The sequence below is a fragment of the Oncorhynchus masou genome, unplaced genomic scaffold, assembly GCF_036934945.1.
Source record: "Oncorhynchus masou masou isolate Uvic2021 unplaced genomic scaffold, UVic_Omas_1.1 unplaced_scaffold_580, whole genome shotgun sequence".
In the NCBI taxonomy this organism is placed as follows: Eukaryota; Metazoa; Chordata; class Actinopteri; order Salmoniformes; family Salmonidae; genus Oncorhynchus; species Oncorhynchus masou.
The window spans coordinates 1-25,000 of NW_027012218.1; the positions used below are offsets into that span (position 1 = coordinate 1).

The 25,000-nt window shown below is 55.6% G+C and overlaps 1 protein-coding gene across 1 annotated transcript in view; it reads left to right on the forward strand.

Moving 5' to 3' along the window:
- Window positions 1–1,512: 1,512 nt before the first annotated feature.
- LOC135536235 (synaptogyrin-3-like) overlaps window positions 1,513–25,000 on the forward strand; it is a 26,399-nt gene continuing 2,911 nt past the window's right edge. The window contains exons 1-2 of the mRNA XM_064962601.1: window positions 1,513–1,745; window positions 1,852–1,997. Of these exons, the coding sequence (XP_064818673.1) occupies window positions 1,520–1,745; window positions 1,852–1,997 (372 nt within the window). The 5' untranslated portion in view covers window positions 1,513–1,519. The remainder of the gene's footprint in view (window positions 1,746–1,851; window positions 1,998–25,000) is intronic.

A 25,000-nucleotide genomic window follows, 5' to 3' on the forward strand; every position in this document is an offset into this window, starting at 1 on the left:
TTCAACTACAGTATGGAGGTTGTTGGTTTTACAGTGCAGCAACGCGTGTGTGTGTGTTGGTTTTACAGTGCAGCAACGCGCACGCGTCAACTACAGTATGGAGGTTGTTGGTTTTACAGTGCCGCAGCAACGCGCGTGTGTGTGTTGTGTGTTCAACTACAGTATGGAGGTTGTTGGTTTTACAGTGCCGCAACGTGTGTGTGTGTTCAACTACAGTATGGAGGTTGTTGGTTTTACAGTGCCGCAACGTATGGAGGTTGTTGGTTTTACGTGCCGCAACGCGTGTGTGTGTGTGTGTGTGTTCAACTACAGTATGGAGGTTGTTGGTTTTACAGTGCCGCAACGCGTGTGTGTGTTCAACTACAGTATGGAGGTTGTTGGTTTTACAGTGCCGCAACGCGCGTGTGTGTGTGTGTGTGTGTGTTCAACTACAGTATGGAGGTTGTTGGTTTTACAGTGCAGCAACGCGCGCGTGTGTGTGTGTGTGTGTTCAACTACAGTATGGAGGTTGTTGGTTTTACAGTGCCGCAACGCGCGTGGTGTGTGTGTTCAACTACAGTATGGAGGTTGTTGGTTTTACAGTGCCGCAACGCGCGTGTGTGTGTGTTCAACTACAGTATGGAGGTTGTTGGTTTTACAGTGCAGCAACGCGCGCGCGTGTGTGTGTGTTTGTGTGTTCAAGTATTGGTGTGAAGTCATTTTGAAGTCCTACTGCTCAGTAAATATCAATGATCTCCGAACTAACTTTATCCACTGACTGACTCACCTCTCCTCCCTCTTCTCTTCCTCTCCCTCTTTCCCTTCCTCTCTCCTCTCTTCCCCTCTCCTCTCCCCCTCTACTCTCTCTCCTCCCTCTCTCTCTCCCATTCCCTCTCGTCTCTCTCCTCTCCTCTCTCTCCCATTCCCTCTCCTCTCTCTCCCTCTCTCTCTCCCATTCCCTCTCATCTCTCTCCTCCTCTCTCTCTCTCCCATTCCCTCTCATCTCTCTCCTCTCCCTCTCTCTCCCACTCCCTCTCCCTCTCTCCTCCCTCCCTCTCCCATTCCCTCTCCTCTCTCTCCTCTCTCCTCCCTCTTCTTTCCTCTCACCCCTCTCCCTTCTCTCCTCTCCCCCTCTCCCTTCTCTCCTCTCCCCTCTACTCTCTCTCCTAACTGTCCCCTTTTTTTCCCCCTCTCCCTCTCCCCCCCTCTCCTCTCTCTCCTCTCCCACTCATCTCACCCTCTCTCTCCCTCTTCCTCTCTCCCCTCCCTCTCCTCTCTCCTCTCCCACTCATCTCACCCTCCCTCCTCTCTCGCCCTCCCTCTCCCTCCCAAAATTGACAAAACATCAATGTTACAGCTGTATTGAATCATATCCCTATAAGTAATTAACTAGTAGTTGTCTCTCCTCCAGGTATTCTCTATGGTAGTGTTCAGCTGTATTGTAATTAACTAGTAGTTTTTTCTCCTCCAGGTATTCTCTATGGTAGTGTTCAGCTGTATTTTAATTAACTAGTATTTTTTTCTCCTCTAGGTATTCTCTATGGTAGTGTTCAGCTGTATAGTGAATGAAGGCTACATGAACATCGGCAGCGAGCGGTTGCTATGCGTCTTCAATAAGAACGCCGATGCCTGTAACTACGGCGTTACCGTGGGCGTGGTCTGTTTCCTAGGCAGCGTCTGCTTCCTGGTTCTAGACATCTACTTCCCCACCATCCACAGTGTCCGACTCAGGAGGAGAGCAACTCTCATCGACATGGTCTTCTCTGGTACACACACACACATTATGTACATACACACACACATCCACACGTCATGTTATCTCTAGGAGGTATGTTTTCTAAACCATCTATCCTGTTGGTCCCGCCCCACCAGCCCTGGCCAGCTTCCTGTGGTTGGTGGGTTTCTGTTTCCTGGCCAATCAGTGGCAGCAGACTACAGAAGAAGAGCTCCCATTGGCTCAGGGCTCCGACGCCGCCAGGGCTGCTGTTGCCTTCTGCTTCTTCTCCATCCTCACCTGGGTAAGAGACACCTGGGGGGTCTGGGTGTGTTTGTCTAATGTGTGTGTGTAATGTGTGTGTGTGTAATGTGTGTGTGTGTGTGTGTGTAATGTGTGTGTGTGTGTGTGTGCGTGTGTAATGTGTGTGTGTAATGTGTGTGTGTGTGTGTAATGTGTGTGTAATGTGTGTGTAATGTGTGTGTGTAATGTGTGTGTGTAACATGTGTGTGTGTGTGTGTGTGTGTGTGTAATGTGTGTGTGTAATGTGTGTGTGTAATGTGTGTAATGTGTAACGTGTGTGTGTGTGTGTGTGTGTGTGTGTGTGTGTGTGTGATGTGTGTGTAATGTGTGTAATGTGTAATGTGTGTGTGTGTAATGTGTGTGTGTAATGTGTGTAATGTGTGTGTGTGTGTAATGTGTGTAATGTGTGTAATGTGTGTAATGTGTGTGTGTGTGTGTGTGTGTGTGTGTGTGTGTGTGTGTGTGTGTGTGTGTGTGTGTGTGTGTGTGTGTGTGTGTGTGTAATGTGTGTGTGTGTGGTGTGTTTCTGAACCCACCCCTATTTGAGCGATAGCCCGACTCAAGAACATGTTGTTTTCAGAGGACAAGGAGAGACCGCTGCCCAGAACAGCCCCTGTCACTAGTTTGACACTTTTATTTAGTTATGAACAAATTCTTATTTACAAAGACGGTCTACCCTGGGCCAAACCCGGACGACGCCTCCCTATGGTACTACCAATCACGGCCGGATGTGATACAGCCTGGAATCGAACCAGGGACTGTAGTGACGCCTGTAGTGTACGGAGATGTAGTGCCTTAGACCGCTGCACTATTCTGTTTTATACTGTGTGATATGAATTATGTACATCGTTCAGACCATGAAGCAGGGAGAGGACATGCGTTTCTAGTGCAGCACGTGGCCTACAAAGTTACTAGTACAGGCTAGTATAGGGTAGTACAGGCTAGTACAGGCTAGTACAGGCTAGTACAGGCTAGTACAAGTTAGTACAGGCTAGTACAGGCTAGTACAGGCTACTACAAGCTAGTACAAGTTAGTACAGGCTAGTACAGGCTAGTACAAGTTAGTATATGCTAGTACAGGCTAGTACAGGTTAGTACAGGCTAGTACAAGTTAGTATATGCTAGTACAGGCTAGTACAGGGTAGTACAGGGTAGTACAGGCTAGTATAGGCTGGTACAGTCTAGTACAGGCTAGTACAGGCTAGTACAGGCTAGTACAGGCTAGTACAGGTTTGTAAAGGCTAGTACAGGCTAGTACAGGTTAGTAGAGGCTAGTATAGTCTAGTATAGGCTTGTACAGGCTAGTATAGTCTAGTACAGGCTAGTACAGGCTAATATATGCTAGTACAGGTTAGTACAGGCTAGTACAGGTTAGTACAGGTTAGTACAGGCTTGTACAGGCTTGTACAGGCTAGTACAGGCTGGTACAGGCTAGTACAGGCTGGTACAGGCTAGTACAGGCTAGTATACTTATTGGGGACCAATAATAAAACAAATGCAACTTGAATTGGCTCATCCAGGGGGACTGGTAGTATTTAATAGTTGATTCTAAGATTTGCATTTAATGTTGTCTATGTTTATGCTGTTTGTTCTCTGTTAAAGGGCCACAAAGATTGGAGAAGTGCTTTATCTGGACGTCTCCATTTGGTCTTGTTGTTTGTTTTCCAATTTTCCCAGAAGTGGTTAGAGTCTACAGGTTCTTCTGGTGTTTCTATTTTGTTTTAGTGATTCACCAGTGCAAAGGCGTAAGATGCGTTTTTCTGGGCGTCTTGTGTTTTTGGTTTCGCAATTTCTCTTGTGTGTTTCTTCATCAAACTAGGGGTGTCAGTGGGCTGACTGTGATCTGATAGGGGTGTCAGTGGGCTGACTGGTCTGATAGGGGTGTCAGTGGGCTGACTGTGATCTGATAGGGGTGTCAGTGGGCTGACTGGTCTGATAGGGGTGTCAGTGGGCTGACTGGTCTGATAGGGGTGTCAGTGGGCTGACTGTGATCTGATAGGGGTGTCAGTGGGCTGACTGGTCTGATAGTGGTGTCAGTGGGCTGACTGGTCTGATAGGGGTGTCAGTGGGCTGACTGGTCTGATAGGGGAGTCAGTGGGCTGACTGTGATCTGATAGGGGTGTCAGTGGGCTGACTGTGGTCTGATAGGGGAGTCAGTGGGCTGACTGTGATCTGATAGGGGTGTCAGTGGGCTGACTGGTCTGATAGGGGAGTCAGTGGGCTGACTGGTCTGATAGGGGTGTCAGTGGGCTGACTGATCTGATAGGGGTGTCAGTGGGCTGACTGTGATCTGATAGGGGTGTCAGTGGGCTGACTGGTCTGATAGGGGAGTCAGTGGGCTGACTGTGATCTGATAGGGGAGTCAGTGGGCTGACTGTGGTCTGATAGGGGAGTCAGTGGGCTGACTGGTCTGATAGAGGTGTCAGTGGGCTGACTGGTCTGATAGGGGAGTCAGTGGGCTGACTGGTCTGATAGGGGTGTCAGTGGGCTGACTGTGATCTGATAGGGGTGTCAGTGGGCTGACTGGTCTGATAGGTGTGTCAGTGGGCTGACTGGTCTGATAGGGGTGTCAGTGGGCTGACTGGTCTGATAGGGGTGTCAGTGGGCTGACTGTGGTCTGATAGGGGTGTCAGTGGGCTGACTGATCTGATAGGGGAGTCAGTGGGCTGACTGTGATCTGATAGGGGTGTCAGTGGGCTGACTGTGATCTGATAGGGGTGTCAGTGGGCTGACTGTGATCTGATAGGGGAGTCAGTGGGCTGACTGATCTGATAGGGGAGTCAGTGGGCTGACTGGTCTGATAGGGGAGTCAGTGGGCTGACTGTGATCTGATAGGGGTGTCAGTGGGCTGACTGGTCTGATAGGGGTGTCAGTGGGCTGACTGTGGTCTGATAGGGGAGTCAGTGGGCTGACTGTGATCTGATAGGGGTGTCAGTGGGCTGACTGGTCTGATAGGGGAGTCAGTGGGCTGACTGTGGTCTGATAGGGGTGTCAGTGGGCTGACTGGTCTGATAGGGGTGTCAGTGGGCTGACTGGTCTGATAGGGGAGTCAGTGGGCTGACTGGTCTGATAGGGGTGTCAGTGGGCTGACTGGTCTGATAGGGGTGTCAGTGGGCTGACTGGTCTGATAGGGGTGTCAGTGGGCTGACTGGTCTGATAGGGGAGTCAGTGGGCTGACTGGTCTGATAGGGGTGTCAGTGGGCTGACTGTGATCTGATAGGGGTGTCAGTGGGCTGACTGGTCTGATAGGGGTGTCAGTGGGCTGACTGTGATCTGATAGGGGTGTCAGTGGGCTGACTGGTCTGATAGGGGAGTCAGTGGGCTGACTGATCTGATAGGGGAGTCAGTGGGCTGACTGGTCTGATAGGGGTGTCAGTGGTCTGACTGGTCTGATAGGGGTGTCAGTGGGCTGACTGTGATCTGATAGGGGAGTCAGTGGGCTGACTGTGGTCTGATAGGGGTGTCAGTGGGCTGACTGGTCTGATAGGGGTGTCAGTGGGCTGACTGTGATCTGATAGGGGAGTCAGTGGGCTGACTGGTCTGATAGGGGTGTCAGTGGGCTGACTGGTCTGATAGGGGAGTCAGTGGGTTGACTGTGATCTGATAGGGGTGTCAGTGGGCTGACTGGTCTGATAGGGGTGTCAGTGGGCTGACTGGTCTGATAGGGGAGTCAGTGGGCTGACTGGTCTGATAGGGGTGTCAGTGGGCTGACTGTGATCTGATAGGGGTGTCAGTGGGCTCACTTGTCTGATAGGGGTGTCAGTGGGCTGACTGTGGTCTGATAGGGGTGTCAGTGGGCTGACTGTGGTCTGATAGGGGTGTCAGTGGGCTGACTGGTCTGATAGGGGTGTCAGTGGGCTGACTGGTCTGATAGGGGTGTCAGTGGGCTGACTGGTCTGATAGGGGAGTCAGTGGGCTGACTGGTCTGATAGGGGTGTCAGTGGGCTGACTGTGGTCTGATAGGGGTGTCAGTGGGCTGACTGGTCTGATAGGGGAGTCAGTGGGCTGACTGGTCTGATAGGGGAGTCAGTGGGCTGACTGGTCTGATAGGGGAGTCAGTGGGCTGACTGTGATCTGATAGGGGTGTCAGTGGGCTGACTGTGATCTGATAGGGGAGTCAGTGGGCTGACTGGTCTGATAGGGGTGTCAGTGGGCTGACTGGTCTGATAGGGGTGTCAGTGGGCTGACTGTGATCTGATAGGGGTGTCAGTGGGCTGACTGTGGTCTGATAGGGGAGTCAGTGGGCTGACTGTGATCTGATAGGGGTGTCAGTGGGCTGACTGTGATCTGATAGGGGAGTCAGTGGGCTGACTGGTCTGATAGGGGTGTCAGTGGGCTGACTGGTCTGATAGGGGAGTCAGTGGGCTGACTGGTCTGATAGGGGTGTCAGTGGGCTGACTGTGATCTGATAGGGGAGTCAGTGGGCTGACTGGTCTGATAGGGGTGTCAGTGGGCTGACTGTGATCTGATAGGGGTGTCAGTGGGCTGACTGTGATCTGATAGGGGTGTCAGTGGGCTGACTGGTCTGATAGGGGTGTCAGTGGGCTGACTGTGATCTGATAGGGGTGTCAGTGGGCTGACTGTGATCTGATAGGGGTGTCAGTGGGCTGACTGGTCTGATAGGGGTGTCAGTGGGCTGACTGTGATCTGATAGGGGTGTCAGTGGGCTGACTGTGATCTGATAGGGGTGTCAGTGGGCTGACTGTGATCTGATAGGGGTGTCAGTGGGCTGACTGTGATCTGATAGGGGAGTCAGTGGGCTGACTGGTCTGATAGGGGTGTCAGTGGGCTGACTGGTCTGATAGGGGTGTCAGTGGGCTGACTGGTCTGATAGGGGTGTCAGTGGGCTGACTGTGATCTGATAGGGGTGTCAGTGGGCTGACTGGTCTGATAGGGGAGTCAGTGGGCTGACTGTGATCTGATAGGGGAGTCAGTGGGCTGACTGGTCTGATAGAGGTGTCAGTGGGCTGACTGGTCTGATAGGGGTGTCAGTGGGCTGACTGTGGTCTGATAGGGGTGTCAGTGGGCTGACTGGTCTGATAGGGGAGTCAGTGGGCTGACTGTGGTCTGATAGGGGTGTCAGTGGGCTGACTGGTCTGATAGGGGAGTCAGTGGGCTGACTGGTCTGATAGGGGTGTCAGTGGGCTGACTGTGATCTGATAGGGGAGTCAGTGGGCTGACTGTGATCTGATAGGGGTGTCAGTGGGCTGACTGGTCTGATAGGGGAGTCAGTGGGCTGACTGGTCTGATAGGGGTGTCAGTGGGCTGACTGGTCTGATAGGGGTGTCAGTGGGCTGACTGTGATCTGATAGGGGTGTCAGTGGGCTGACTGGTCTGATAGGGGTGTCAGTGGGCTGACTGTGATCTGATAGGGGAGTCAGTGGGCTGACTGTGGTCTGATAGGGGAGTCAGTGGGCTGACTGGTCTGATAGGGGTGTCAGTGGGCTGACTGTGATCTGATAGGGGTGTCAGTGGGCTGACTGTGGTCTGATAGGGGTGTCAGTGGGCTGACTGTGATCTGATAGGGGAGTCAGTGGGCTGACTGGTCTGATAGGGGTGTCAGTGGGCTGACTGTGATCTGATAGGGGAGTCAGTGGGCTGACTGGTCTGATAGGGGTGTCAGTGGGCTGACTGGTCTGATAGGGGTGTCAGTGGGCTGACTGGTCTGATAGGGGTGTCAGTGGGCTGACTGTGATCTGATAGGGGAGTCAGTGGGCTGACTGTGATCTGATAGGGGAGTCAGTGGGCTGACTGGTCTGATAGGGGAGTCAGTGGGCTGACTGGTCTGATAGGGGTGTCAGTGGGCTGACTGGTCTGATAGGGGTGTCAGTGGGCTGACTGTGATCTGATAGGGGTGTCAGTGGGCTGACTGGTCTGATAGGGGAGTCAGTGGGCTGACTGGTCTGATAGGGGTGTCAGTGGGCTGACTGTGATCTGATAGGGGAGTCAGTGGGCTGACTGTGATCTGATAGGGGAGTCAGTGGGCTGACTGGTCTGATAGGGGTGTCAGTGGGCTGACTGTGGTCTGATAGGGGAGTCAGTGGGCTGACTGGTCTGATAGGGGTGTCAGTGGGCTGACTGTGGTCTGATAGGGGAGTCAGTGGGCTGACTGGTCTGATAGGGGAGTCAGTGGGCTGACTGTGATCTGATAGGGGAGTCAGTGGGCTGACTGGTCTGATAGGGGAGTCAGTGGGCTGACTGGTCTGATAGGGGAGTCAGTGGGCTGACTGTGGTCTGATAGGGGAGTCAGTGGGCTGACTGGTCTGATAGGGAGTCAGTGGGCTGACTGTGATCTGATAGGGGAGTCAGTGGGCTGACTGTGATCTGATAGGGGAGTCAGTGGGCTGACTGGTCTGATAGGGGAGTCAGTGGGCTGACTGGTCTGATAGGGGAGTCAGTGGGCTGACTGTGGTCTGATAGGGGAGTCAGTGGGCTGACTGGTCTGATATGGGTGTCAGTGGGCTGACTGGTCTGATAGGGGTGTCAGTGGGCTGACTGTGATCTGATAGGGGTGTCAGTGGGCTGACTGGTCTGATAGGGGAGTCAGTGGGCTGACTGGTCTGATAGGGGAGTCAGTGGGCTGACTGATCTGATAGGGGAGTCAGTGGGCTGACTGGTCTGATAGGGGTGTCAGTGGGCTGACTGTGGTCTGATAGGGGAGTCAGTGGGCTGACTGTGATCTGATAGGGGAGTCAGTGGGCTGACTGGTCTGATAGGGGAGTCAGTGGGCTGACTGGTCTGATAGGGGTGTCAGTGGGCTGACTGGTCTGATAGGGGTGTCAGTGGGCTGACTGGTCTGATAGGGGTGTCAGTGGGCTGACTGTGGTCTGATAGGGGAGTCAGTGGGCTGACTGGTCTGATAGGGGTGTCAGTGGGCTGACTGGTCTGATAGGGGTGTCAGTGGGCTGACTGGTCTGATAGGGGTGTCAGTGGGCTGACTGGTCTGATAGGGGAGTCAGTGGGCTGACTGGTCTGATAGGGGAGTCAGTGGGCTGACTGTGGTCTGATAGGGGTGTCAGTGGGTTGACTGTGGTCTGATAGGGGTGTCAGTGGGCTGACTGTGATCTGATAGGGGTGTCAGTGGGCTGACTGTGATCTGATAGGGGAGTCAGTGGGCTGACTGTGATCTGATAGGGGAGTCAGTGGGCTGACTGTGATCTGATAGGGGTGTCAGTGGGCTGACTGGTCTGATAGGGGTGTCAGTGGGCTGACTGTGATCTGATAGGGGTGTCAGTGGGCTGACTGTGGTCTGATAGGGGAGTCAGTGGGCTGACTGGTCTGATAGGGGAGTCAGTGGGCTGACTGTGGTCTGATAGGGGAGTCAGTGGGCTGACTGGTCTGATAGGGGTGTCAGTGGGCTGACTGGTCTGATAGGGGTGTCAGTGGGCTGACTGTGATCTGATAGGGGAGTCAGTGGGCTGACTGGTCTGATAGGGGTGTCAGTGGGCTGACTGTGATCTGATAGGGGTGTCAGTGGGCTGACTGTGGTCTGATAGGGGAGTCAGTGGGCTGACTGGTCTGATAGGGGTGTCAGTGGGCTGACTGGTCTGATAGGGGTGTCAGTGGGCTGACTGTGATCTGATAGGGGAGTCAGTGGGCTGACTGTGATCTGATAGGGGTGTCAGTGGGCTGACTGGTCTGATAGGGGTGTCAGTGGGCTGACTGTGATCTGATAGGGGTGTCAGTGGGCTGACTGTGGTCTGATAGGGGAGTCAGTGGGCTGACTGGTCTGATAGGGGAGTCAGTGGGCTGACTGTGGTCTGATAGGGGTGTCAGTGGGCTGACTGTGGTCTGATAGGGGAGTCAGTGGGCTGACTGGTCTGATAGGGGTGTCAGTGGGCTGACTGGTCTGATAGGGGTGTCAGTGGGCTGACTGTGATCTGATAGGGGAGTCAGTGGGCTGACTGTGATCTGATAGGGGAGTCAGTGGGCTGACTGGTCTGATAGGGGAGTCAGTGGGCTGACTGTGATCTGATAGGGGAGTCAGTGGGCTGACTGTGATCTGATAGGGGAGTCAGTGGGCTGACTGTGATCTGATAGGGGAGTCAGTGGGCTGACTGTGGTCTGATAGGGGTGTCAGTGGGCTGACTGTGATCTGATAGGGGTGTCAGTGGGCTGACTGTGATCTGATAGGGGAGTCAGTGGGCTGACTGTGATCTGATAGGGGAGTCAGTGGGCTGACTGGTCTGATAGGGGAGTCAGTGGGCTGACTGTGATCTGATAGGGGAGTCAGTGGGCTGACTGGTCTGATAGGGGAGTCAGTGGGCTGACTGTGATCTGATAGGGGTGTCAGTGGGCTGACTGTGATCTGATAGGGGAGTCAGTGGGCTGACTGGTCTGATAGGGGTGTCAGTGGGCTGACTGTGATCTGATAGGGGAGTCAGTGGGCTGACTGATCTGATAGGGGTGTCAGTGGGCTGACTGGTCTGATAGGGGAGTCAGTGGGCTGACTGGTCTGATAGGGGTGTCAGTGGGCTGACTGTGATCTGATAGGGGAGTCAGTGGGCTGACTGTGGTCTGATAGGGGAGTCAGTGGGCTGACTGGTCTGATAGGGGAGTCAGTGGGCTGACTGGTCTGATAGGGGTGTCAGTGGGCTGACTGTGGTCTGATAGGGGTGTCAGTGGGCTGACTGTGATCTGATAGGGGTGTCAGTGGGCTGACTGATCTGATAGGGGAGTCAGTGGGCTGACTGTGATCTGATAGGGGAGTCAGTGGGCTGACTGTGATCTGATAGGGGTGTCAGTGGGCTGACTGTGATCTGATAGGGGAGTCAGTGGGCTGACTGGTCTGATAGGGGAGTCAGTGGGCTGACTGGTCTGATAGGGGTGTCAGTGGGCTGACTGGTCTGATAGGGGAGTCAGTGGGCTGACTGTGATCTGATAGGGGAGTCAGTGGGCTGACTGGTCTGATAGGGGAGTCAGTGGGCTGACTGTGATCTGATAGGGGAGTCAGTGGGCTGACTGTGGTCTGATAGGGGAGTCAGTGGGCTGACTGTGATCTGATAGGGGAGTCAGTGGGCTGACTGTGATCTGATAGGGGAGTCAGTGGGCTGACTGTGATCTGATAGGGGAGTCAGTGGGCTGACTGTGATCTGATAGGGGAGTCAGTGGGCTGACTGGTCTGATAGGGGTGTCAGTGGGCTGACTGGTCTGATAGGGGAGTCAGTGGGCTGACTGGTCTGATAGGGGAGTCAGTGGGCTGACTGGTCTGATAGGGGAGTCAGTGGGCTGACTGGTCTGATAGGGGTGTCAGTGGGCTGACTGTGATCTGATAGGGGAGTCAGTGGGCTGACTGTGATCTGATAGGGGAGTCAGTGGGCTGACTGGTCTGATAGGGGAGTCAGTGGGCTGACTGTGATCTGATAGGGGAGTCAGTGGGCTGACTGGTCTGATAGGGGAGTCAGTGGGCTGACTGTGATCTGATAGGGGAGTCAGTGGGCTGACTGGTCTGATAGGGGTGTCAGTGGGCTGACTGTGATCTGATAGGGGAGTCAGTGGGCTGACTGTGATCTGATAGGGGTGTCAGTGGGCTGACTGTGATCTGATAGGGGTGTCAGTGGGCTGACTGGTCTGATAGGGGAGTCAGTGGGCTGACTGGTCTGATAGGGGTGTCAGTGGGCTGACTGTGATCTGATAGGGGAGTCAGTGGGCTGACTGGTCTGATAGGGGAGTCAGTGGGCTGACTGGTCTGATAGGGGTGTCAGTGGGCTGACTGTGATCTGATAGGGGAGTCAGTGGGCTGACTGTGATCTGATAGGGGAGTCAGTGGGCTGACTGTGATCTGATAGGGGTGTCAGTGGGCTGACTGGTCTGATAGGGGTGTCAGTGGGCTGACTGTGATCTGATAGGGGAGTCAGTGGGCTGACTGGTCTGATAGGGGAGTCAGTGGGCTGACTGGTCTGATAGGGGAGTCAGTGGGCTGACTGTGATCTGATAGGGGAGTCAGTGGGCTGACTGTGATCTGATAGGGGAGTCAGTGGGCTGACTGTGATCTGATAGGGGTGTCAGTGGGCTGACTGGTCTGATAGGGGTGTCAGTGGGCTGACTGGTCTGATAGGGGAGTCAGTGGGCTGACTGTGGTCTGATAGGGGTGTCAGTGGGCTGACTGGTCTGATAGGGGTGTCAGTGGGCTGACTGGTCTGATAGGGGTGTCAGTGGGCTGACTGTGGTCTGATAGGGGTGTCAGTGGGCTGACTGGTCTGATAGGGGTGTCAGTGGGCTGACTGTGGTCTGATAGGGGTGTCAGTGGGCTGACTGGTCTGATAGGGGTGTCAGTGGGCTGACTGGTCTGATAGGGGTGTCAGTGGGCTGACTGGTCTGATAGGGGTGTCAGTGGGCTGACTGTGGTCTGATAGGGGTGTCAGTGGGCTGACTGGTCTGATAGGGGAGTCAGTGGGCTGACTGGTCTGATAGGGGTGTCAGTGGGCTGACTGGTCTGATAGGGGTGTCAGTGGGCTGACTGGTCTGATAGGGGTGTCAGTGGGCTGACTGGTCTGATAGGGGTGTCAGTGGGCTGACTGTGGTCTGATAGGGGTGTCAGTGGGCTGACTGGTCTGATAGGGGAGTCAGTGGGCTGACTGTGGTCTGATAGGGGTGTCAGTGGGCTGACTGGTCTGATAGGGGAGTCAGTGGGCTGACTGGTCTGATAGGGGAGTCAGTGGGCTGACTGGTCTGATAGGGGAGTCAGTGGGCTGACTGTGATCTGATAGGGGTGTCAGTGGGCTGACTGGTCTGATAGGGGTGTCAGTGGGCTGACTGTGATCTGATAGGGGTGTCAGTGGGCTGACTGGTCTGATAGGGGTGTCAGTGGGCTGACTGGTCTGATAGGGGAGTCAGTGGGCTGACTGGTCTGATAGGGGAGTCAGTGGGCTGACTGTGGTCTGATAGGGGTGTCAGTGGGCTGACTGTGATCTGATAGGGGAGTCAGTGGGCTGACTGGTCTGATAGGGGTGTCAGTGGGCTGACTGGTCTGATAGGGGTGTCAGTGGGCTGACTGGTCTGATAGGGGTGTCAGTGGGCTGACTGGTCTGATAGGGGTGTCAGTGGGCTGACTGTGGTCTGATAGGGGTGTCAGTGGGCTGACTGGTCTGATAGGGGAGTCAGTGGGCTGACTGTGGTCTGATAGGGGTGTCAGTGGGCTGACTGGTCTGATAGGGGTGTCAGTGGGCTGACTGGTCTGATAGGGGAGTCAGTGGGCTGACTGTGGTCTGATAGGGGTGTCAGTGGGCTGACTGGTCTGATAGGGGTGTCAGTGGGCTGACTGTGGTCTGATAGGGGTGTCAGTGGGCTGACTGGTCTGATAGGGGTGTCAGTGGGCTGACTGGTCTGATAGGGGTGTCAGTGGGCTGACTGGTCTGATAGGGGTGTCAGTGGGCTGACTGTGGTCTGATAGGGGTGTCAGTGGGCTGACTGGTCTGATAGGGGAGTCAGTGGGCTGACTGGTCTGATAGGGGTGTCAGTGGGCTGACTGGTCTGATAGGGGTGTCAGTGGGCTGACTGGTCTGATAGGGGTGTCAGTGGGCTGACTGGTCTGATAGGGGTGTCAGTGGGCTGACTGTGGTCTGATAGGGGTGTCAGTGGGCTGACTGGTCTGATAGGGGAGTCAGTGGGCTGACTGTGGTCTGATAGGGGTGTCAGTGGGCTGACTGGTCTGATAGGGGAGTCAGTGGGCTGACTGGTCTGATAGGGGAGTCAGTGGGCTGACTGGTCTGATAGGGGAGTCAGTGGGCTGACTGTGATCTGATAGGGGTGTCAGTGGGCTGACTGGTCTGATAGGGGTGTCAGTGGGCTGACTGTGATCTGATAGGGGTGTCAGTGGGCTGACTGGTCTGATAGGGGTGTCAGTGGGCTGACTGGTCTGATAGGGGAGTCAGTGGGCTGACTGGTCTGATAGGGGAGTCAGTGGGCTGACTGTGGTCTGATAGGGGTGTCAGTGGGCTGACTGTGATCTGATAGGGGAGTCAGTGGGCTGACTGGTCTGATAGGGGTGTCAGTGGGCTGACTGGTCTGATAGGGGTGTCAGTGGGCTGACTGGTCTGATAGGGGTGTCAGTGGGCTGACTGGTCTGATAGGGGTGTCAGTGGGCTGACTGTGGTCTGATAGGGGTGTCAGTGGGCTGACTGGTCTGATAGGGGAGTCAGTGGGCTGACTGTGGTCTGATAGGGGTGTCAGTGGGCTGACTGGTCTGATAGGGGTGTCAGTGGGCTGACTGGTCTGATAGGGGAGTCAGTGGGCTGACTGTGGTCTGATAGGGGTGTCAGTGGGCTGACTGGTCTGATAGGGGAGTCAGTGGGCTGACTGGTCTGATAGGGGTGTCAGTGGGCTGACTGGTCTGATAGTGGTGTCAGTGGGCTGACTGTGGTCTGATAGGGGTGTCAGTGGGCTGACTGGTCTGATAGGGGAGTCAGTGGGCTGACTGTGATCTGATAGGGGTGTCAGTGGGCTGACTGGTCTGATAGGGGAGTCAGTGGGCTGACTGTGATCTGATAGGGGTGTCAGTGGGCTGACTGGTCTGATAGGGGAGTCAGTGGGCTGACTGTGATCTGATAGGGGTGTCAGTGGGCTGACTGGTCTGATAGGGGTGTCAGTGGGCTGACTGTGATCTGATAGGGGAGTCAGTGGGCTGACTGTGATCTGATAGGGGAGTCAGTGGGCTGACTGGTCTGATAGGGGAGTCAGTGGGCTGACTGTGATCTGATAGGGGAGTCAGTGGGCTGACTGTGATCTGATAGGGGAGTCAGTGGGCTGACTGTGATCTGATAGGGGAGTCAGTGGGCTGACTGTGGTCTGATAGGGGTGTCAGTGGGCTGACTGTGATCTGATAGGGGTGTCAGTGGGCTGACTGTGATCTGATAGGGGAGTCAGTGGGCTGACTGGTCTGATAGGGGAGTCAGTGGGCTGACTGTGATCTGATAGGGGAGTCAGTGGGCTGACTGGTCTGATAGGGGAGTCAGTGGGCTGACTGTGATCTGATAGGGGTGTCAGTGGGCTGACTGTGATCTGATAGGGGAGTCAGTGGGCTGACTGGTCTGATAGGGGTGTCAGTGGGCTGACTGTGATCTGATAGGGGAGTCAGTGGGCTGACTGATCTGATAGGGGTGTCAGTGGGCTGACTGGTCTGATAGGGGAGTCAGTGGGCTGACTGGTCTGATAGGGGAGTCAGTGGGCTGACTGGTCTGATAGGGGTGTCAGTGGGCTGACTGGTCTGATAGGGGAGTCAGTGGGCTGACTGTGGTCTGATAGGGGAGTCAGTGGGCTGACTGTGATCTGATAGGGGAGTCAGTGGGCTGACTGATCTGATAGGGGTGTCAGTGGGCTGACTGGTCTGATAGGGGTGTCAGTGGGCTGACTGGTCTGATAGGGGAGTCAGTGGGCTGACTGTGGTCTGATAGGGGAGTCAGTGGGCTGACTGTGATCTGATAGGGGAGTCAGTGGGCTGACTGGTCTGATAGGGGTGTCAGTGGGCTGACTGTGATCTGATAGGGGTGTCAGTGGGCTGACTGTGATCTGATAGTGGTGTCAGTGGGCTGACTGTGGTCTGATAGGGGAGTCAGTGGACTGACTGTGATCTGATAGGGGAGTCAGTGGGCTGACTGGTCTGATAGGGGAGTCAGTGGGCTGACTGGTCTGATAGGGGTGTCAGTGGGCTGACTGGTCTGATAGGGGAGTCAGTGGGCTGACTGGTCTGATAGGGGTGTCAGTGGGTTGACTGTGATCTGATAGGGGAGTCAGTGGGCTGACTGGTCTGATAGGGGAGTCAGTGGGCTGACTGGTCTGATAGGGGAGTCAGTGGGCTGACTGTGATCTGATAGGGGTGTCAGTGGGTTGACTGTGATCTGATAGGGGAGTCAGTGGGCTGACTGGTCTGATAGGGGAGTCAGTGGGCTGACTGGTCTGATAGGGGTGTCAGTGGGCTGACTGTGATCTGATAGGGGAGTCAGTGGGCTGACTGTGGTCTGATAGGGGTGTCAGTGGGCTGACTGGTCTGATAGGGGAGTCAGTGGGCTGACTGATCTGATAGGGGAGTCAGTGGGCTGACTGGTCTGATAGGGGTGTCAGTGGGCTGACTGTGGTCTGATAGGGGTGTCAGTGGGCTGACTGTGATCTGATAGGGGAGTCAGTGGGCTGACTGGTCTGATAGGGGTGTCAGTGGGCTGACTGGTCTGATAGGGGAGTCAGTGGGCTGACTGTGGTCTGATAGGGGGGTGTCAGTGGGCTGACTGTGATCTGATAGGGGAGTCAGTGGGCTGACTGGTCTGATAGGGGTGTCAGTGGGCTGACTGGTCTGATAGGGGTGTCAGTGGGCTGACTGTGATCTGATAGGGGAGTCAGTGGGCTGACTGTGATCTGATAGGGGAGTCAGTGGGCTGACTGGTCTGATAGGGGTGTCAGTGGGCTGACTGGTCTGATAGGGGTGTCAGTGGGCTGACTGTGATCTGATAGGGGAGTCAGTGGGCTGACTGTGATGTTGCTGTGGTCTGATTGGGGAGTCAGTGGGCTGACTGTGATCTGATAGGGGAGTCAGTGGGCTGACTGTGATCTGATAGGGGAGTCAGTGGGCTGACTGTGATCTGATAGGGGAGTCAGTGGGCTGACTGTGATCTGATAGGGGAGTCAGTGGGCTGACTGGTCTGATAGGGGTGTCAGTGGGCTGACTGTGATCTGATAGGGGAGTCAGTGGGCTGACTGTGATCTGATAGGGGAGTCAGTGGGCTGACTGATCTGATAGGGGTGTCAGTGGGCTGACTGTGATCTGATAGGGGAGTCAGTGGGCTGACTGGTCTGATAGGGGTGTCAGTGGGCTGACTGTGATCTGATAGGGGTGTCAGTGGGCTGACTGTGATCTGATAGGGGTGTCAGTGGGCTGACTGTGATCTGATAGGGGTGTCAGTGGGCTGACTGTGATCTGATAGGGGTGTCAGTGGGCTGACTGTGATCTGATAGGGGTGTCAGTGGGCTGACTGTGATCTGATAGGGGTGTCAGTGGGCTGACTGGTCTGATAGGGGAGTCAGTGGGCTGACTGTGATCTGATAGGGGTGTCAGTGGGCTGACTGTGATCTGATAGGGGTGTCAGTGGGCTGACTGGTCTGATAGGGGTGTCAGTGGGCTGACTGTGATCTGATAGGGGTGTCAGTGGGCTGACTGTGATCTGATAGGGGTGTCAGTGGGCTGACTGTGATCTGATAGGGGTGTCAGTGGGCTGACTGTGATCTGATAGGGGTGTCAGTGGGCTGACTGTGGTCTGATAGGGGTGTCAGTGGGCTGACTGTGATCTGATAGGGGAGTCAGTGGGCTGACTGGTCTGATAGGGGAGTCAGTGGGCTGACTGGTCTGATAGGGGAGTCAGTGGGCTGACTGTGATCTGATAGGGGAGTCAGTGGGCTGACTGATCTGATAGGGGAGTCAGTGGGCTGACTGTGGTCTGATAGGGGTGTCAGTGGGCTGACTGGTCTGATAGGGGAGTCAGTGGGCTGACTGTGATCTGATAGGGGAGTCAGTGGGCTGACTGGTCTGATAGGGGTGTCAGTGGGCTGACTGGTCTGATAGGGGTGTCAGTGGGCTGACTGGTCTGATAGGGGAGTCAGTGGGCTGACTGGTCTGATAGGGGAGTCAGTGGGCTGACTGGTCTGATAGGGGTGTCAGTGGGCTGACTGGTCTGATAGGGGTGTCAGTGGGCTGACTGTGGTCTGATAGGGGAGTCAGTGGGCTGACTGGTCTGATAGGGGTGTCAGTGGGCTGACTGTGGTCTGATAGGGGAGTCAGTGGGCTGACTGTGGTCTGATAGGGGAGTCAGTGGGCTGACTGGTCTGATAGGGGTGTCAGTGGGCTGACTGGTCTGATAGGGGTGTCAGTGGGCTGACTGGTCTGATAGGGGTGTCAGTGGGCTGACTGGTCTGATAGGGGTGTCAGTGGGCTGACTGTGGTCTGATAGGGGTGTCAGTGGGCTGACTGTGGTCTGATAGGGGTGTCAGTGGGCTGACTGTGGTCTGATAGGGGAGTCAGTGGGCTGACTGTGGTCTGATAGGGGAGTCAGTGGGCTGACTGGTCTGATAGGGGTGTCAGTGGGCTGACTGGTCTGATAGGGGTGTCAGTGGGCTGACTGGTCTGATAGGGGTGTCAGTGGGCTGACTGTGATCTGATAGGGGAGTCAGTGGGCTGACTGGTCTGATAGGGGAGTCAGTGGGCTGACTGGTCTGATAGGGGAGTCAGTGGGCTGACTGGTCTGATAGGGGTGTCAGTGGGCTGACTGGTCTGATAGGGGAGTCAGTGGGCTGACTGGTCTGATAGGGGAGTCAGTGGGCTGACTGTGGTCTGATAGGGGAGTCAGTGGGCTGACTGGTCTGATAGGGGAGTCAGTGGGCTGACTGTGGTCTGATAGGGGTGTCAGTGGGCTGACTGTGATCTGATAGTGGTGTCAGTGGGCTGACTGTGATCTGATAGGGGAGTCAGTGGGCTGACTGGTCTGATAGGGGTGTCAGTGGGCTGACTGTGATCTGATAGGGGAGTCAGTGGGCTGACTGGTCTGATAGGGGAGTCAGTGGGCTGACTGTGATCTGATAGGGGAGTCAGTGGGCTGACTGGTCTGATAGGGGTGTCAGTGGGCTGACTGTGATCTGATAGGGGAGTCAGTGGGCTGACTGGTCTGATAGGGGAGTCAGTGGGCTGACTGTGATCTGATAGGGGAGTCAGTGGGCTGACTGTGATCTGATAGGGGAGTCAGTGGGCTGACTGGTCTGATAGGGGTGTCAGTGGGCTGACTGTGATCTGATAGGGGAGTCAGTGGGCTGACTGTGATCTGATAGGGGTGTCAGTGGGCTGACTGTGATCTGATAGGGGTGTCAGTGGGCTGACTGGTCTGATAGGGGTGTCAGTGGGCTGACTGTGATCTGATAGGGGAGTCAGTGGGCTGACTGTGATCTGATAGGGGAGTCAGTGGGCTGACTGATCTGATAGGGGAGTCAGTGGGCTGACTGTGATCTGATAGGGGAGTCAGTGGGCTGACTGTGATCTGATAGGGGAGTCAGTGGGCTGACTGGTCTGATAGGGGTGTCAGTGGGCTGACTGTGATCTGATAGGGGAGTCAGTGGGCTGACTGTGATCTGATAGGGGAGTCAGTGGGCTGACTGATCTGATAGGGGGAGTCAGTGGGCTGACTGTGATCTGATAGGGGAGTCAGTGGGCTGACTGTGATCTGATAGGGGAGTCAGTGGGCTGACTGGTCTGATTGGGGAGTCAGTGGGCTGACTGTGATCTGATAGGGGAGTCAGTGGGCTGACTGTGATCTGATAGGGGAGTCAGTGGGCTGACTGTGGTCTGATAGGGGAGTCAGTGGGCTGACTGGTCTGATAGGGGAGTCAGTGGGCTGACTGTGGTCTGATAGGGGAGTCAGTGGGCTGACTGGTCTGATAGGGGAGTCAGTGGGCTGACTGGTCTGATAGGGGTGTCAGTGGGCTGACTGGTCTGATAGGGGTGTCAGTGGGCTGACTGGTCTGATAGGGGAGTCAGTGGGCTGACTGTGATCTGATAGGGGAGTCAGTGGGCTGACTGGTCTGATAGGGGTGTCAGTGGGCTGACTGTGGTCTGATAGGGGTGTCAGTGGGCTGACTGTGATCTGATAGGGGAGTCAGTGGGCTGACTGGTCTGATAGGGGAGTCAGTGGGCTGACTGTGATCTGATAGGGGAGTCAGTGGGCTGACTGGTCTGATAGGGGAGTCAGTGGGCTGACTGGTCTGATAGGGGAGTCAGTGGGCTGACTGGTCTGATAGGGGTGTCAGTGGGCTGACTGTGATCTGATAGGGGAGTCAGTGGGCTGACTGTGGTCTGATAGGGGAGTCAGTGGGCTGACTGGTCTGATAGGGGAGTCAGTGGGCTGACTGGTCTGATAGGGGTGTCAGTGGGCTGACTGTGGTCTGATAGGGGAGTCAGTGGGCTGACTGGTCTGATAGGGGTGTCAGTGGGCTGACTGGTCTGATAGGGGTGTCAGTGGGCTGACTGGTCTGATAGGGGTGTCAGTGGGCTGACTGTGGTCTGATAGGGGTGTCAGTGGGCTGACTGGTCTGATAGGGGAGTCAGTGGGCTGACTGGTCTGATAGGGGAGTCAGTGGGCTGACTGGTCTGATAGGGGAGTCAGTGGGCTGACTGTGGTCTGATAGGGGTGTCAGTGGGCTGACTGGTCTGATAGGGGAGTCAGTGGGCTGACTGTGGTCTGATAGGGGTGTCAGTGGGCTGACTGGTCTGATAGGGGTGTCAGTGGGCTGACTGTGATCTGATAGGGGTGTCAGTGGGCTGACTGTGATCTGATAGGGGAGTCAGTGGGCTGACTGTGGTCTGATAGGGGAGTCAGTGGGCTGACTGGTCTGATAGGGGTGTCAGTGGGCTGACTGTGATCTGATAGGGGAGTCAGTGGGCTGACTGTGGTCTGATAGGGGAGTCAGTGGGCTGACTGGTCTGATAGGGGTGTCAGTGGGCTGACTGTGGTCTGATAGGGGAGTCAGTGGGCTGACTGGTCTGATAGGGGTGTCAGTGGGCTGACTGGTCTGATAGGGGAGTCAGTGGGCTGACTGTGATCTGATAGGGGTGTCAGTGGGCTGACTGTGATCTGATAGGGGAGTCAGTGGGCTGACTGGTCTGATAGGGGTGTCAGTGGGCTGACTGTGATCTGATAGGGGTGTCAGTGGGCTGACTGGTCTGATAGGGGTGTCAGTGGGCTGACTGGTCTGATAGGGGAGTCAGTGGGCTGACTGGTCTGATAGGGGAGTCAGTGGGCTGACTGTGATCTGATAGGGGAGTCAGTGGGCTGACTGGTCTGATAGGGGAGTCAGTGGGCTGACTGGTCTGATAGGGGAGTCAGTGGGCTGACTGATCTGATAGGGGTGTCAGTGGGCTGACTGGTCTGATAGGGGTGTCAGTGGGCTGACTGTGATCTGATAGGGGAGTCAGTGGGCTGACTGTGATCTGATAGGGGTGTCAGTGGGCTGACTGGTCTGATAGGGGAGTCAGTGGGCTGACTGGTCTGATAGGGGTGTCAGTGGGCTGACTGTGATCTGATAGGGGAGTCAGTGGGCTGACTGTGATCTGATAGGGGTGTCAGTGGGCTGACTGGTCTGATAGGGGTGTCAGTGGGCTGACTGTGATCTGATAGGGGTGTCAGTGGGCTGACTGATCTGATAGGGGAGTCAGTGGGCTGACTGTGATCTGATAGGGGAGTCAGTGGGCTGACTGGTCTGATAGGGGAGTCAGTGGGCTGACTGGTCTGATAGGGGTGTCAGTGGGCTGACTGTGATCTGATAGGGGAGTCAGTGGGCTGACTGGTCTGATAGGGGTGTCAGTGGGCTGACTGTGATCTGATAGGGGTGTCAGTGGGCTGACTGTGATCTGATAGGGGTGTCAGTGGGCTGACTGTGATCTGATAGGGGAGTCAGTGGGCTGACTGGTCTGATAGGGGTGTCAGTGGGCTGACTGTGATCTGATAGGGGTGTCAGTGGGCTGACTGGTCTGATAGGGGTGTCAGTGGGCTGACTGGTCTGATAGGGGAGTCAGTGGGCTGACTGGTCTGATAGGGGAGTCAGTGGGCTGACTGTGATCTGATAGGGGAGTCAGTGGGCTGACTGGTCTGATAGGGGAGTCAGTGGGCTGACTGGTCTGATAGGGGAGTCAGTGGGCTGACTGATCTGATAGGGGTGTCAGTGGGCTGACTGGTCTGATAGGGGTGTCAGTGGGCTGACTGTGATCTGATAGGGGAGTCAGTGGGCTGACTGTGATCTGATAGGGGTGTCAGTGGGCTGACTGGTCTGATAGGGGAGTCAGTGGGCTGACTGGTCTGATAGGGGTGTCAGTGGGCTGACTGTGATCTGATAGGGGAGTCAGTGGGCTGACTGTGATCTGATAGGGGTGTCAGTGGGCTGACTGGTCTGATAGGGGTGTCAGTGGGCTGACTGTGATCTGATAGGGGTGTCAGTGGGCTGACTGATCTGATAGGGGAGTCAGTGGGCTGACTGTGATCTGATAGGGGAGTCAGTGGGCTGACTGGTCTGATAGGGGAGTCAGTGGGCTGACTGGTCTGATAGGGGTGTCAGTGGGCTGACTGTGATCTGATAGGGGAGTCAGTGGGCTGACTGGTCTGATAGGGGTGTCAGTGGGCTGACTGTGATCTGATAGGGGTGTCAGTGGGCTGACTGTGATCTGATAGGGGAGTCAGTGGGCTGACTGTGATCTGATAGGGGAGTCAGTGGGCTGACTGGTCTGATAGGGGTGTCAGTGGGCTGACTGGTCTGATAGGGGTGTCAGTGGGCTGACTGGTCTGATAGGGGTGTCAGTGGGCTGACTGTGGTCTGATAGGGGTGTCAGTGGGCTGACTGTGATCTGATAGGGGTGTCAGTGGGCTGACTGGTCTGATAGGGGTGTCAGTGGGCTGACTGTGGTCTGATAGGGGTGTCAGTGGGCTGACTGGTCTGATAGGGGAGTCAGTGGGCTGACTGTGGTCTGATAGGGGAGTCAGTGGGCTGACTGTGATCTGATAGGGGAGTCAGTGGGCTGACTGTGATCTGATAGGGGAGTCAGTGGGCTGACTGTGGTCTGATAGGGGAGTCAGTGGGCTGACTGGTCTGATAGGGGAGTCAGTGGGCTGACTGGTCTGATAGGGGTGTCAGTGGGCTGACTGTGGTCTGATAGGGGTGTCAGTGGGCTGACTGTGATCTGATAGGGGTGTCAGTGGGCTGACTGGTCTGATAGGGGTGTCAGTGGGCTGACTGTGGTCTGATAGGGGTGTCAGTGGGCTGACTGGTCTGATAGGGGAGTCAGTGGGCTGACTGTGGTCTGATAGGGGAGTCAGTGGGCTGACTGGTCTGATAGGGGTGTCAGTGGGCTGACTGGTCTGATAGGGGTGTCAGTGGGCTGACTGGTCTGATAGGGGAGTCAGTGGGCTGACTGGTCTGATAGGGGAGTCAGTGGGCTGACTGGTCTGATAGGGGAGTCAGTGGGCTGACTGGTCTGATAGGGGAGTCAGTGGGCTGACTGTGATCTGATAGGGGTGTCAGTGGGCTGACTGGTCTGATAGGGGTGTCAGTGGGCTGACTGGTCTGATAGGGGTGTCAGTGGGCTGACTGGTCTGATAGGGGAGTCAGTGGGCTGACTGTGATCTGATAGGGGTGTCAGTGGGCTGACTGGTCTGATAGGGGAGTCAGTGGGCTGACTGGTCTGATAGGGGAGTCAGTGGGCTGACTGTGATCTGATAGGGGAGTCAGTGGGCTGACTGTGATCTGATAGGGGAGTCAGTGGGCTGACTGGTCTGATAGGGGAGTCAGTGGGCTGACTGTGATCTGATAGGGGAGTCAGTGGGCTGACTGGTCTGATAGGGGTGTCAGTGGGCTGACTGTGATCTGATAGGGGTGTCAGTGGGCTGACTGGTCTGATAGGGGAGTCAGTGGGCTGACTGTGATCTGATAGGGGAGTCAGTGGGCTGACTGGTCTGATAGGGGAGTCAGTGGGCTGACTGTGATCTGATAGGGGAGTCAGTGGGCTGACTGGTCTGATAGGGGAGTCAGTGGGCTGACTGGTCTGATAGGGGAGTCAGTGGGCTGACTGGTCTGATAGGGGAGTCAGTGGGCTGACTGGTCTGATAGGGGAGTCAGTGGGCTGACTGTGATCTGATAGGGGAGTCAGTGGGCTGACTGGTCTGATAGGGGAGTCAGTGGGCTGACTGTGATCTGATAGGGGAGTCAGTGGGCTGACTGTGATCTGATAGGGGAGTCAGTGGGCTGACTGGTCTGATAGGGGAGTCAGTGGGCTGACTGGTCTGATAGGGGAGTCAGTGGGCTGACTGGTCTGATAGGGGTGTCAGTGGGCTGACTGGTCTGATAGGGGAGTCAGTGGGCTGACTGTGATCTGATAGGGGAGTCAGTGGGCTGACTGTGATCTGATAGGGGAGTCAGTGGGCTGACTGGTCTGATAGGGGAGTCAGTGGGCTGACTGTGATCTGATAGGGGTGTCAGTGGGCTGACTGTGGTCTGATAGGGGTGTCAGTGGGCTGACTGTGATCTGATAGGGGAGTCAGTGGGCTGACTGTGGTCTGATAGGGGTGTCAGTGGGCTGACTGTGATCTGATAGGGGAGTCAGTGGGCTGACTGTGGTCTGATAGGGGAGTCAGTGGGCTGACTGGTCTGATAGGGGAGTCAGTGGGCTGACTGGTCTGATAGGGGTGTCAGTGGGCTGACTGTGATCTGATAGGGGAGTCAGTGGGCTGACTGGTCTGATAGGGGAGTCAGTGGGCTGACTGGTCTGATAGGGGAGTCAGTGGGCTGACTGGTCTGATAGGGGTGTCAGTGGGCTGACTGGTCTGATAGGGGAGTCAGTGGGCTGACTGGTCTGATAGGGGAGTCAGTGGGCTGACTGTGATCTGATAGGGGAGTCAGTGGGCTGACTGGTCTGATAGGGGAGTCAGTGGGCTGACTGGTCTGATAGGGGTGTCAGTGGGCTGACTGTGATCTGATAGGGGTGTCAGTGGGCTGACTGTGGTCTGATAGGGGTGTCAGTGGGCTGACTGTGATCTGATAGGGGTGTCAGTGGGCTGACTGTGGTCTGATAGGGGTGTCAGTGGGCTGACTGTGATCTGATAGGGGAGTCAGTGGGCTGACTGTGGTCTGATAGGGGTGTCAGTGGGCTGACTGTGATCTGATAGGGGAGTCAGTGGGCTGACTGTGGTCTGATAGGGGTGTCAGTGGGCTGACTGTGATCTGATAGGGGAGTCAGTGGGCTGACTGGTCTGATAGGGGTGTCAGTGGGCTGACTGTGATCTGATAGGGGTGTCAGTGGGCTGACTGTGATCTGATAGGGGTGTCAGTGGGCTGACTGTGGTCTGATAGGGGTGTCAGTGGGCTGACTGTGGTCTGATAGGGGTGTCAGTGGGCTGACTGGTCTGATAGGGGTGTCAGTGGGCTGACTGTGGTCTGATAGGGGAGTCAGTGGGCTGACTGGTCTGATAGGGGAGTCAGTGGGCTGACTGTGAT